This window comes from Eschrichtius robustus, chromosome 12, assembly GCF_028021215.1.
Source record: "Eschrichtius robustus isolate mEscRob2 chromosome 12, mEscRob2.pri, whole genome shotgun sequence".
Taxonomy (NCBI): domain Eukaryota; kingdom Metazoa; phylum Chordata; class Mammalia; order Artiodactyla; family Eschrichtiidae; genus Eschrichtius; species Eschrichtius robustus.
This window is the reverse complement of record NC_090835.1, coordinates 85844259-85858795: the sequence shown is the minus strand read 5'-3', so window position 1 is coordinate 85858795 and position 14537 is coordinate 85844259. Positions and strand designations below refer to the sequence as shown.

Sequence of the window (14537 nt, the reverse complement as noted above, 5' to 3'; positions counted from 1 at the left end):
TTCTTTTTGGTGGGAAATAATAAGATCACCATATGGATGTAAGCAGTGCTTGCTCAGTGTATCCAGTTAGGCTATTAATATTAGGCCTTCTTTGTGAAGGGAACTAAGAAATACATTTTACTATTTTTTAAGAGAAAACACATCATGAGTTTATACTGATTTTCCAATTCAAATTTGGGATCACTATGTTTTTATTTCTCTTCTTTTATGTCATAATCATAAGAGAAACCTAATCTTTCAGGTTGAAAATCTTGGTTCCTGGTAACATTAACATAATTGCTTATTTTCTTTATCCTATTATATATGTGTATGTACATGTACATAATATATAATATATTCAGAATAACAACAAAAATATTATTACCCAGATGACAACTGAACATTTTAAGTTTTATTTTCACTTCTTTTTGTCATTAGGCTATATCCCACTGGGGATATACAGCTAAATTACTGCATTTTAAAGTCACCTAAAATAACTCCTTTCTAAGGACTTACCAACTGCAGAAAGTTTAAGCTACCAACTACACACAGAGTTTCATTTTGTCTTGTTTTAACTTAATTTTGTTTTATAGTGATGTAAAACATTTACATGATTCCAAAGCCAAACATACAAAACAAAGTACATTTAGAAAAGACTAATTTCCATCTCTTCCACCTGGTTTTCCTTTCCCCACCCCACCCCCCACAGGTAACTGTTTTTGTTAGGTTTTGGTTTATCCTTCCACTTAAAAAATAAATATAAGCCCCGCAAAATGTATATTTACATTTCCCCTTTTCTTAGGTAAAATGTCGCATGCGGTGTGCGCTGTTCTCCACCTTGTTTTTTTCACTTAATATATCCTGGAGGTCACCATAAAATAATACACAGATAGTCCTTATGTGCAAAATGGATAGAAGGCGAGGGGGCAGACCTGACTGAGTCGCCTGGGGAGACAACATCCAGCGGTCCGGCGCCATGTTTTTCAGATCCCCAGAAAGGATGAGGTCAAATGGGTCAAGCCCGCACACGCACCCAGGGGCTTCCGGGAATGAGTTGGAGGAGAAAGCCGCAGGCCAAAGTCAGTTGTCTGGTCCCCTGTATCTGGATCTCAACCAACTTTCTCATTGCAGAGTTTTCAACTATCACCTATCGATTTACAGTGTGACAATAAATAGCCTTGTGTGGAGTCTTTTCGTGTATTTGAAGCTTTCTTTTCGACCGAGGTATACTGGGGAGAAAGGGGGACTGAAAGAAAAAAGGAAAATTTATTAAAGGGGGGTCAGAGACATCAGGCCTGGATCAAGAAGCCCGAAGAGTGTAACCTTCCTAAATTGCTCCTGGAAGTCTAGCTTCAACCCTACCTACCAGCGGCAGCATATCCCAAAGAGAGGAAGCAACGGGGAGGAGACAGAGAGAAAGGCAAAGAAACAACTCTAGGGACTCAGGGTGATCTGGGTGCCGGGAAACAAGAGCCAGAAAAAGGGGAAGACCTGCCCTGCAAAGGAGGCCTGGAAGGTGTAGATGTTGTTGCTGGTAGTGGCGTCGTAGAAGACGACCTCCCCGCATTCGTGATTCACGCGGACGCCCACTTTCCTGGGACAGACCGAGAGATCCTCCCTGGTGCCGACCTTGGTGAGCGCCTGGCACTTGGAGCTTGCGATGCGCAGCACCCAAAAGCCGGTCAAGGGCGCCAACACCAGCGTGCCCCTCCGTGGTACTGGCTCTGAGGCCACGCCCACCACGCAGCCCCCGCCCCCGGGCCCTTGGAGCTCCGCCTCCCAGGCCTGGCAGCCGGTGGAGAAGCCTGGCAAGCCCAGGACACAGCGGAACGGATGGAAGCGCTCAGGGTCGGTGGGCTCAGTCCAGCCGCTTTGAAAAACTTGGTCCAGCGTCACTGTCTTCAGATCCTGGGAAATGATGAGATCCGGGTGAGCCGAGGCAGCATCCAGGGTCACTGGGACTGCGGGAAGATAAGGAGGAGAAAGAGGGGCAGCCCCAGGTCAAGTCGTCCAGCCCCCTTTAGGATGGCTTTCTCTTCATAGTCAGAGTCCTGTTTGTCCCCAGAGAAGTCCTATCCCCCCTCCCCCTCTTTGAAGTTAATTCCTAAATTTCACCATATGCTGCTCTGAGCGTGCTCTTCATTGGTGGTGAGGGGGGTGTCATTTCAACACTCAGCTGAGACTCTCCTCTTCCCCGTTTCCTGTGGTCCTCATATTCGAAGAAGATTTGAGGCTTGTATAAGAGATGTCGAGGCTCAGGCTATCTGAGCTCGAGTAATTTTCTAAAGTGCAGCCCCTCAGAAACAGGCATAAATGGAGGGGTGGAATGCAGAAGGAGAGATAGTCAGCCCAGTCTCACCGCAGAAGCACACTTTCTTTTTTTTTTTAATTTATTTATTTTTGGCTGTGTTGGGTCTTCACTGCGGTGTGCGGGCTTCTCATTGCGGTGGCTTCTCTTGTTGTGAAGCACGGGCTCTAGGTGCGCGGGCTTCAGTAGTTGTGGCACGTGGGCTCAGTAGTTGTGGCTCGCGGGCTCTAGAGCGCAGGCTCAGTAGTTGTGGCGCACAGGCTTAGTTGCTCTGCGGCATGTGGGATCTTCCCGGACCAGGGCTCAAACCCATGTCCCCTGCACTGGCAGGTGGATTCCTAACCACTGCATCACCAGGGAAGTCCCCCTTTTTTTTTTTTTTTTTATGTCAGCGTGACCATGGGGGATCTTAGTTCCCCCACCAGGGATCGAATCCACACTCCCTGGAGTGGAAGCGTGGAGTCTTAGCCACTGGACCGTCAGGGAGGTCCCCACACATGCACACTTTTAATTGGATTTGGACATTAAGTTATAGTTTGTCAAGGCTAGAAGTCCCCCATCTGCCCTCTACAATTGCTTGAGCAGCTGTGGTTCCAGTCTTTGCCAAAGACTTAGGAATGGGGGCCTCATTCTGTTTGTTGTCTGATTTGTTCTCTGATTTGTTGTCTACTTTGTTGTCTGATATGTTGTCTGATTTGTTGTCTGATCTGTTGTCTAATTTGTCATCTAATCTCACACCCTCTTACTGTAATATTACTTAATTCTCCCTGCTGGATGGGGGTTGGGGAGAGATGGAGGATGTGGAAATGTGGGGAAGAGGAGAAAGAGTGACCAGGTTCATGGGGATGAGTTAGGTGAATTGTGGCCCAGGCAGTCCTTACTGGTCTCTAGAGCCTACCTTGGCTGAACTGATGCCTAGGTAAATAATTTAAAAAAAAGAAAAAAAAAAAGTGGACCAGAGCAGTCAACTATAGTGACTTCCTTTATCCACCAGGGGGTACCACAGCCAAAGCAATAAGCAGAAGCCAAGCTGGGGCTTCCAGGTCATCTTCCTCTTTTTGCTTGAGAACCCCCTCTTCCTTCTCCAAATCGTCAACATCACCCCCATCTCCCTCAGCCCAACTCCACTCAGGGACCCTTCACTGCTCTCAGCCACTCACCCAGCGCCATCTTGTGCTCTTCAATAACCGTAGCTCCAGGGCCCCCCAGGTTCTCAGAGCTGTCTTGGATTGGTAAATAAGAAACAAAAGAGGCCCTGCTTCGGCTCCGGAAGAGTGGGGCGAATGAAGCTGAGGGTTTGGGATTTGGTGGCACTGGTTTAGTTGTTCTGTCAACTTTGAGGGAGAAGGAGAGGAGAAAAGAGAGGTCAGTGGGAGCAAGGCAGCAATGCCAGAAAGTACTGCTGAGCTCTAGACACAGCAGGAGGGATCAAGGTTAGACTCAAGAAGGTGAAACCGTGCTCCAGACGGTTCCAGAAGCTGGGGACCAACAGAAATTCTTGGGCTTGTCTTACAGACTGATAGATAAGGGAACAGCTTGTTAAAACCCCTTTGCTTGTAAGCTGCCTTCACTGATTAAACTCCCTTTAGTGACTTTTTTCCCTCTTTAATTGCATACCCTCCAGGTAATATAGCACAAGACTCATCAACCAGCCCTATAGATAACACCTCTGACATGAGTCGCTATACTAATGGAAGCTTAAGTTGTTTCTTTAGGAATTGGAGTGAGCTCTTGTCCAGTTTGAGCTGGCTAAAACCCTAAAACTAGACCTGCACAGGTGTCAGAGGAACAACCTTTTGACATCAGAGGGCCAAAACTCCATCCTCAAATTATGCTAAGCACCTCCATTTTTGAACATGCATCCCATGAAGAAGCATGTAACCCAAATCCGCCTGTGCCGCAGAACGCTGATTACCTCACCTTTTCCCTACCTCTGATCATCTTTCCCCACGCCCGAGACCACCCTGTTTCATGATCCCATAAATATCTCAAGCCCCTCGCCTTCAGGGAGGCAGACCTGAGACTTGTTCTCCCGTTTCCTCCCTTGGCTGCCTTGTGAATAAACTTTCTCTGCTACAAACCTCAGCGTCTCGGCATTTGGCTGGCTGCGCGTGGGGCGAACAAACCTGGTTTGGTAACAAAAGCACACCTGAACAAGTTAGGAGTAAACTGATCAGGTGGTAGATTATTTCCTGGAGGAGGTATACTCTGGGAAGGGGAAGAGGAGATGGATGAAATGCCTGCTATCCCCACCCCCATCTCTGCCCATGCCATCTTAGCACCCGAAGTTTTCAAGAATGCTAGTTTCTACAGCCCTTCCTCTTCCTCTCCCAACTTCCAGGCCCTCTTACAGTCTTTCTAAATTCCTCTTTCTGCTCTGTGTCTATTCCCCTCCAACCCAAGCTGGAACTGAGAACAGTTATTCATTCCCACCTAACTCTGGTCAGGGAGGGTGATCTTGTATGTTAGGAAGTTCTTTCTACAGTCTACTGTCTTTCCTTCCTCTGCAGTGTCAGTCCAGTGCATTCCCATCTATGCTGGGGGTGGAGACAGCATTTTGACTCTCTGTAGTCTTAGAGGTTCCCTGACTCCACCACTGGAAGCCACCAGTGGTCAGGGGCAGGACTCCTACCTGGAGGGGTCGACTCAGGCTCCAAGGTTTTGTTCATTTTAGGATTGTTTTTGTTTGACAGGTACCCTAGGAATTGAGACGAGAAAACCTATTTTGGTCTTGATAACCAGAAGCTGCAAACTAAAAACAAAACCAAGCACCCTGCCACCATCAATAAGAACAAGAATAGGTGGTTCTCAGTGAGGACTGCCGCCCACTCATGGGGAAGTGTGGAAACCTTTCAGGTTGTCCCGGTGCCTGCAGGAGGAGGGGGAGGGTCTTTACTGGCCTAGAGTGTTTCCTGGGGCCTGGGATGTGCAACATTCAACAGGACACAAGGCAGAGAGCACAATGGAGACTTAACATCTGCAAATACCGATAGCTCCCCTGGGAGAGAAACTGCTGGTGGAACGGAATTCCTAAGTCCTGCTCTCAGCTTTGGAAGGCATTACGTATTTCGTTTCTGGCTTTGGCAAAATGATTCCTAATGTTGTTTTTGCCACTTAATAGTCACATGACTTGGGTTTAATTTACCTCACTTCTCTGGAGCTGCAGGGGCCTTACTGTAAATTGCCGATAATAACACCTACCTTGGAGGATAGTTGTGGGATTTTGAACTATTAGATGCGGGGTGCTTAGCACATGGTGGGCCTTTACGAAATGGTACCTCTAGTGTTACCATCTCAGATGGCAGAGCCATCTCTGATGACTTTGGCATAGGCTGCTGTTACAGTGGGTCTTCCTCCCCTGAGCTGTCCTGACCTGACTTATAACCAGAAACCCAGCCTATGGCTGAGGGCAGCTAATACCACAGAGACTGAGCTGCCTTTATCTTCTCCTTGTCTTACCTTTTCCTCCCTTACTCTGAGGAATGAAGAAATAAATTTACAATTTTCTATTACTTTTGAATACTTCTAAATTTTGGGATTTGTCACTGTTTGGTGAGTTACCTGAGTTTAAAATAATAAAGCACATCCATATGCCTGTTCTTCTCAACTGATGAGGAATGGGTATTCACTTATATTTGGCCTTCATGTAATCAGAGAGACAGAATTCTTTGCCTTTGCTTTTTTCACTTTCCCCAAATGGCAGGAGCAATCATCACTTACATATCTTTATGTGTTCTTCAGTCATGCCTTTGAAGAATTTGCTTTTATCTTTCTTGCTCTCAGGCTGGAGGCTGTCTGTGGAGAGAGAACAGAATGAGATGGAGGGAGTCCAGAGAGGTTGAGCAAGGAACCCAGCACCAATCACACAGCAGGGCACTGATCTCAAATGCCTTGGATTTGTCTCTCATACTCTTAGTGGACCGAGAGGGTGTAAAACACTGAGAGATGCCCTTTCTGCTTCCCTGAAGTGGCTCTCCAGCCCAGCACTGTCCAGTAGAAATATACTCTGAACCACAAATAACATTTTAAATTTTCTAGTAGTCCCATTACAAAAAGTAAAAAGAAACAGATAAAATTAATTTTAATTATATTTTCTATTTAACCCATTATTTTTAAGATATTGCCCTTTCAACATATAAGAAATTATTGCTATATTTTACATTCTATTTTCATACTAAGTCTTGTGAAATCTGACGTGTTTCCTTCACTGACAGCACACGTGACTTTGGACTAGCCGCATTTCAAATGCCCAAGTGCACATATGGCTAGCAGCCGCCATACTGGGCAGAGCAAATCTAGTCCCTCCCTAGTGAGGAGAACTGAGGAGAAAGGGCTGAGGGACAAAAGGTGCTTTTTGGCCTCACCCTTTAGCTTCAAAAGAAAGCCTGCTGTGGTACCAGCCACTCAGGAGCAGGGTGTGGTAAAGGGTGGTCTCACCCTCTTAAAGCCTGGATGGCAATTCCTCTCTCCTCCCCCTAAGAGAGGACTCGAGAGAAGAAAGCAGACGGAGCTGCTGATGAAGGAGCTTAGTGCCCTTCTGTCCTGGTTCTCTCCAAGGAGGGAGCTTCGTGCCCCACGTCTCCTGTCTCCCAGACATGGAGGGCTGTCGACTTCTGTGTACCCTGATGGAAATAAGGGCAGAGGACAAAAGACTTTGTGTGGTTGAAGGATGAGCTCAGAACATGGGGATGATGACCCATGTCCAGCCTGCATTACCTGTAGGGATGCTGGACTAGGTGAAGAGCTGTAGGGTGGGACCCCTAGATAAGGGGCTTCCTCTGGGCCCCTGTACCTTTCTAGTGATCTGTAGCTCCAGGAGAGTATAGAACCAGCCCTGGGGATAGGTGGAGGGAGACACGTGGGCATCTCATCTGAGAGCAACAAGCCCAGCCATGGGGAACACTCAGTGACCCTCTTATGAAGGGTCCGCATACCTGGAGCCAGAGCAAACACTGCCCTGAGCACTATGCCTACAGGGCCTTCAGGGTCCAGCCACCACCCCCCTCCACCCCTGGCTTCCCAGACCCAGTAATTCCCCAACAGGAGACAATGACCCTCAGACTAGGGAGCTATGGAGATTGGACCAGTGTTGTGAGTAGACTCCCCAGCACCCCCTCCACCCCCTGGGCTTTAATAGGGCCAGGTGGGAGTTTGGGGACTGTGTGTGTGTGTGTGTGTGTGTGTGTGTGTGTGTGTGTGTGTGTAGGGAAGACAGACCAGACCACGTTCATCTCTACCACAAGGTGCGTCTTTGTATCTCCCTCCTCCATGCCCAACTCCAGCCTGTGCCGAAGTGAAAGGGTAGTGGATCCCTTCACTGAAATTCTAAACTGGAACCAAACTATTTTATTTTTTAGTTTTTGGATCTTAGTTCCCTGACCAGAGATTGAACCCAGGCCAAGGCAGCAAAAGCCTGGAATCCTAACCACTAGGCCACCAGGGAACGCCAGAACTAAACTATTTTAAACCTGAAATGATTGTGAAATTGTTGGGCCAGATGAGATTACACCCAGTGGGATGGAGAGCTGGACAAAGCAGAGCAGTTACTGGGGAAAAGAAGAGCTCAAAAAACAAAATTAAGAAAAATACGCTGTGTCTGGTGAGCGGAGATTCTTAGCTGAATGAGTGATGTTCTTGGGGGCGTTGTCCTGGTCCTTTTCCATAGGCACATGGGAGGGGTGTATGGGGACGTGGGGGGCTCTTGTGATATTTCCTGGGAGAAAACTCCATCCAGCTGTCGCTACTCCTGGTTTAGACAAACACAACTTTTGCAGTGAAGGGAGTCCTTACAAATACCCAACGGTCTTCCTAGTTGCAAACCCAGACGTGTCTTTGAAAAATATCTGACCGAATATCTAAAGCCCAAGTCATCCACTTCTGTCTGATCTCTGTTTGCCTGCAAGGCTGGAAGAGGGACTTCCCCAGAATGTCATTGCCTTTGAATCTGTTTTCTCTTCTTCTGTAGTCAGCAATAGATGGAGCTCCAGTGTGAACCAGAGAAGTAAAAGCGACTTGCTGGAGATCACACAGTTTCTGCCTCTTCTCTGGTCCACCAGACAACCGAGAACCAACTTCCTGACAGTCACTGTGCTAGGCAAGGGGACCTTTTGTGGCTTTCACAGGAGTAGGGAGGAAGATAAGTGAAACATGATGAAGACAGAGTGCAAGAAATGCCTGAAAAGAAGCATAAGGATGCATGGAAAGTGCTCAGCAGAGAGCCTGGCATTGGAAAGGTCCTGTGATTACTATTGGCATGGATGAGTTACAGCCCCATTTCCTCCGGGAAAAGAATGGGAGAAGAATCCCTAGAGGTAGGTGAGCCGAGACGGTGACAGCCTCTTCCTTACCTTTGAATTTCTTCAGGCTCTCTGTGAAGGAATCATGCCGTGACTTGGCTTCACTGAGTTTTTTCTCCAGGTGCATTGAAACAGGGGTTGGGTTGAGAAAGCAAAATCCTTCACTCCTAGAAAGATATGGCTCAACTGGATGGTGAGATCAAAGGATGGGGTGCAGGGGAGGAGGAGCTGTGACAAAGAGATGGGGATGAGGTGACGGAGCCCTGAGGTTGGGGAAGGAAATCAGGATAGTGAGCTGGGAGTCAGGAGCCAGGGCTGGGGATATGGGCTCAGGGTGAGGTGGGGCATAGTGGGATATGGAAATGCAGATGGGAGATGAAGCCAGAGACAAGCAGAGAAGAAGGGGGCAGGGAGATGGGGTAGGGACCCAGGAGCCATCTAGTTGAGCAAGGGGTCATGCAGGAGGTGCAAGAAAATAGGAGAATCTGTGATGAAGAAATAGGAACCTAAAGAAAACAGCTCTTCTCTTTAGTAACCAACCTATGAGCTAATATGCTCAGCTCAGGCCTTTGCTCTCTATAGCCTAAGTACCTGACTGCAGTTAGACAGAGTAGGCAGGAATTTGGGAGGGAGGAATGTTGAGTGTGCTTGAATGCATGTTGAGCATTGTACGATGAATGAATCAGTAGGCAAAATGCACTTGGGGTGGCCCATCGTACCTTCGCAAGACAGCTTCGATGTCCTAAAAGAGAAGGAGAAAGGGCACGGCCTCAGCACTTGGCTGATTCACAGGAGCCAAGGAGGAAGTGCTGACCCTGCTGGGCGTGGGGGTAGAATAGGTGGAGTGAGAACACCTCTCTCTTCCCACGCTCCATAAAGGGCTCCTCCAAGAAGCATCCAATATGCCAGTAGGCAGGAAAATGGTTAGACCGCGAGGGGAACTAACTGAGTTGTTTGAAGATAAATTTACCTCTGAGACTAAACCAGAGACTGGAGCGGGGGGACAGAAGAAGGATTGGAATGACTTTGCATGGTCTTTCGTGACAGAAAGAAATGGACTTCTGAACTGGTGGGAGTGGGAGATGGATTTAGGAGGGATCTCAGCTTATTTCGTGCATCAGCTAGATCCGTACTGTCCAATATGGCAGCCACCAGCCACACGTGGCTACTGAACACTTGAAATGTGGCCAGTATGATGAGGAACCAAATTTTATTGAAGTTTCACTAGTCCAAATTTAAATTAAAAAGCTGAAGTAGTGCAAAATATTTTTCCATTAAACACAACTAGATCGATTTGGTCGGACTACATTTTACTTCACCCATTGAAAATGTGGTGTCTGAGTTGGGATCTGACAAACATATACCAGATTTCAAAGACTCAGTTTTTAAAAAGGGGGAGGTTCATAAAATATTTCGTTAATACTTTAAAAATATTGGTTAACAGATTGAAATGATAATATTCTGGATATATATTTAAATAAAAAATATTTTATTTAAATTAATTTTGCCTGTTTCTTTTTATCTTTTTAATGTGGCTATGAGAAAAAAAGTTGACATCGCATATGTGGCTTGCAATATGCTTGTAAATTACACGTGTGGCTCACATTGTATTTCTACTGCACAGCACTGGGCTAGGGGAAGGAGGAGAGGCGTAAATCTGGTATTCTGCCAGGTGGTCAGTGTTCTGACCTGTGACTGGGGATGGACTGCTACCTGTTTACAACTTGGCCCCCAAGGGATTCTCCGCACCTGGAGCAGCTGGCCGGGCGGCAAACACTGCCTGGCCTTCAGGGAATCCTTAAGCTTCCCGAGAGAGTTCAGCTGCGACTTGGTGGAAATGACATAGAATTTCTTCGACTTGGTGATCTCCTGATCCAACCAGTTGATCCGTGACAGGAGGAAGTTCTTCTCCTCCTGTAGCACCTGATGCAGCTGTCTGAATGCTGTGATGATCTTTTGCCTCTCAGATTCCACATGGGCCTGGGGGCAAGGAAAATGGACACTCAGAAGATGAGAGGAAGCCCTCAAAGTTCCTTCTAGCCCATTTTATTCAATGTTTTCATTTTATTAAGTTTATTCTGAGCAATGTGCGGTGGCAGACCTGGAGGAAAGGAAAGGAGAGGAGAGCAAACTTTTTAAAGCACTTACCATGTGCTTTGTTTTCATTTTAGGTTATTTATGTTTTTTGGTTTTTTGTTTTTAATTTATTTATTTATTTATCTATTTTTGGCTGTGTTGGGTCTTCTTTTCTGTGCAAGGGCTTTCTCTAGTTGCGGCAAGCGCGGGCCTCTCACCAGCGCGGCCTCTCTTGTTGGGAGCACAGGCTCCAGACGCGCAGGCTCAGTAGTTGTGGCTCACGGGCCTAGTTGCTCCGCGGCATGTGGGATCTTCCCAGATCAGGGCTCGAACCTGTGTTCCCTGCATTGGCAGGCAGATTCTCAACCACTGCGCCACCAGGGAAGCCCTATTTATGTTTTTTTGCCTTCGAGGACCTAAGTAGCTAATACTTAATACCTAAGTATCTAGTACTCACATTTCCAGAAGGCTTTTCAGTTTATAATCTGCTTTCACCCAGAGTTTTTCCTTTGCACACACCCCGCCACACAAAATCGGTAAAGATAATTGGGTGGGTTTATAGTGCCTTCATTTTCTAACTGGGGAAATCAATTTCTAGTTAGTAAGGGACCGTGAGGGACAGAGCTGGGTCTTAAAACTGGTATTTCCGATTCTAAGACCAGCACTGGTTTTTTTTACACTACCTGTCCCCAGATGGAGGAGACCAAAGCAGCCAACCTACTCCAAGAATATGAGGCTGGATGTGGAAGGTGCTAGCATCTGGCAAACCAAGTGCTGTGGAGGAGGAGAAGGCTTGAACACCCCCTGACCCATGATGCCACAATTCTTTCTGTCCCTCCTTAACTCCATCCTGTTCTGGACCTGTTTGTTTGTCAATGAGGTCTTTTTGAGTGGTCAGTGTAATAAGGGATTCCAGGAGTTTTGCAGAGATGCCATTTCTGCTTTGGAGCTCATGGACAGAGAGACCCACACCTGAGTTTTTTCTTACCATGAAGACATCGATCCTCTGTTCACCTTGTGACTTCATTTGAACTATCGCCCTCTCTTTTTGCTGCAAGGCCTCAACCTGCGATTGAATCCGCCCCTGTGGAGAGAAAGTTGTCTTGGCAAGTTGTGCCTGGAGTTCTCTCAGCCTCATGACACCCTCCTGACCTCTCAGGATGGTGGGTGAGTCCCTGTGTAATTATTAATAGAGCCTCCTTTCCTGTTCAAGCTGGGGGCTGGGGAGGGAGAAATCTGGAGCCTAAGTGACCTACAAGAGAGGAATGTGGCAATAAATTATAACTAATATTTGGATGTGCTTTGGGGTTATCAAAGAACTTCCACAAACCTTCCCTCATTTGTCATACCAGCGACTCTTAAGAGATACATTTTGTTTGTCCCATTTGAAAGGTGAGGTACCTGCAGCTCAGAGAGGTGAAGTGACTCCTTGAACAATATTCTGTAAATTCAGGAGTGTGAACTTGAACCTACACTTCTGACTCAAAATTCCGTGTTCTTTCCATTCTCCATTATACCTTGGTTTCAACAGGCATCAGTTCTCCAGACTTAGACCTTTGAAGCTACTGGGCCTGACTGCAAATTGTCTACTCAAGGGCAAAGATGGGGGCAATAGGGTACAAACCCAGAGGGAGAAGGTGACAGTTTCCAGGTCCTCACTGAACTCCTAGTCTGATGTGGGTACAGGGAGGGGAATCCCCAAATGCCTACCTGATAACTCTGGGCAGCTTCTTCTATCAAAGTTGCATTGTGGGATTTGTGGTCCTTGGATTCATGACACACCACACAGAGGAACTTGCCATCGAACTCACAGAAGAAATGACACTTCTCCCCGTGCCTCAGACATCTCAGCTCTTTCGTTTCTGGCTGCATCTCAGAGGGATCCATAGCTTGGATTTTCCCCACCAGATTCGCCAACAGCCAGTTGGGCGCGATCGTGTCCCCCCTCACAGTTTTGTTGCAGAGGGGACATTTAAGAATGCTGTCTGCTGCTTCCCAACTCTGAGTGATGCACCTGAGGCAGAAAGTGTGCCCGCAGTCGATGGTAGCAGGGCCCTGCAGAATATCCATGCAGATGGGGCAGATCACTTCCTCCTGAAGCTTACTGGCAAACTGTTGATTGGCCATGGTAGGGCAGAGGGCTGCTTCAAGTCTGTAGAAAGTCTCAAAGTCTTCTGTGGACACTGGTTCCAGGAAAAGAGAAGAAAACAGAGGACATGGAGGTCAGAGTCTATCAAGTAATGAAGCAGGGAGAGAGGAAAAGAAGAGATAGAAAAAATGAATAATAGACAAGAATCAAAATTAGAATGTAGGGAATATTATAAAGAGGAAAACAGATGGGCAATGCTACCTCACTGCCTCTTGAGAACAAATGGATATCGTGAATGAATATATGCTGCTTATAAAATGGGGTAAGTCTTCCTGAACCTTGGACTAATTAAGGATATTTTTATGAGGCAGTTAACTGAGATCAGAAGGACCAGGGCACCAAAGTCCACTCGCAGAGGTTCAGGGAGGGGGTGGAGGGACTGGAAGACGCTTCTCAGAAGGTCACAGCCAGTTCACCAGTAATGCTTTGAGCATCTCTCGTATGCAGAGCCCAAACCTTGGGAGAACGTATGGAAAGGAAGGAAGGGGGGTGATTCTCTACCTCCTGTAATTTGGCTCCACACTTTGAAGTACTTTGTGCAAATATGGAAGATATAATCACCCACTCAGGGAGTTTCCAGTTATAAGGAGAAGCAGCCATCCTCTCATGGGGGGATTCCTAGTACAGTGGGAGAAGCAAGGAACTTCCTTTCTGAAAGGTCATTTTCTGTTCTCCATCCTAGTTGATCTTTTACTTCCCCACCGCACCTGTATCAGTCTGTCTTCTTTTGGGTTCTTTTCAAATGTCTTCAATACTCTGGTGTCTCAGTGCCCTTTTTTTTTTTTTTTTTTTAATTTATCTTTTTGGCTGTGTCAGGTCTTAGTTGCAGCACAAGGGATCGTCATTGAGGCATGTGGGATCTTTCATTGCAGCGCACAGTCTTCTCTCTAGTTGTGGCGTGCGGGTTTTCTCTTTCTAGTCGTGGCCCTCAGGCTCTGCAGTTTGCGGCATGCAAGCTCTCTTACTGAGGTGCATGAGCTCAGCCGTTGTGGTGCGCGGCCTTAGTTGCCCCGAGGCATGTGGGATCTTAGTTCCCTGACCAGGGATCGAACCCGCATCCCCTACATTGGAGGGCCGATTCTTTACCGCAGCACCAGCAGGGAAGGCCCTCTGTGCCCATTCTTTGTTTTGTCTATCTGTGTTTCTTCCTGCTTTTTGGTGCTTACTTGATCCCTGAATTGCCTTCCCCTGTGGCTTCTGTCCTGACTAGGAAAATATCAACCAGCATCACCTACACTCCCTTCTGTAGCTCAACACATATGCATCATAACCTTTCTTCCTTCCCTCTTGTGTAAGGGAAGGATCCTTCCTCCCTTCCCATTTCATCTGGATCCCAGGGTCCACCCTCACCTCCCCTCTCTCCAGCATCTGCCATCTGTCTCCTTCAAGAAGTGCATCGTTCATGTTTACCGGATCTTAATCTTAGGTCAGACAGGGGTTGTAGGTGATTTAATGATTATAGTCAGAGTGATCGTATATTTTGGTTTGAGGCAGTGTTGGGTTTCACCTTTGACCTGGTGTAATGAATAGAACATCCTTCCATTCTCAAAAGTGTCCAGATTGGATGATAAATTATATGGTTACCCTAATTATAGCAATTGCTGGAATCCAAAGGCTTTCAGAAATGTTATACCTCCATTTAGGAAATGTTATGAAAAGGCCTTTCTCTTTGTTTGCTTTGAAGTTGAATTAAAGCATCTTAACATTTATATACTATTTTACAATTTAT

General features: G+C 46.8%; 1 protein-coding gene across 1 annotated transcript; it reads right to left on the bottom strand.

The window, feature by feature from the left end:
• Positions 1-1145: 1145 nt before the first annotated feature.
• TRIM31 (tripartite motif containing 31) lies at positions 1146-12786 on the bottom strand. The gene is made up of 9 exons (XM_068558254.1): positions 12370-12786; positions 11648-11743; positions 10333-10563; positions 9317-9325; positions 8635-8764; positions 6008-6082; positions 4920-4985; positions 3448-3621; positions 1146-1940 (listed from the first exon to the last, which is right to left on the bottom strand). Exons 1-9 carry the CDS (start codon positions 12784-12786, stop codon positions 1414-1416), a joined length of 1725 nt encoding a protein of 574 aa, XP_068414355.1. The 3' UTR covers positions 1146-1413.
• Between the last annotated feature and the right edge of the window lie 1751 nt (positions 12787-14537).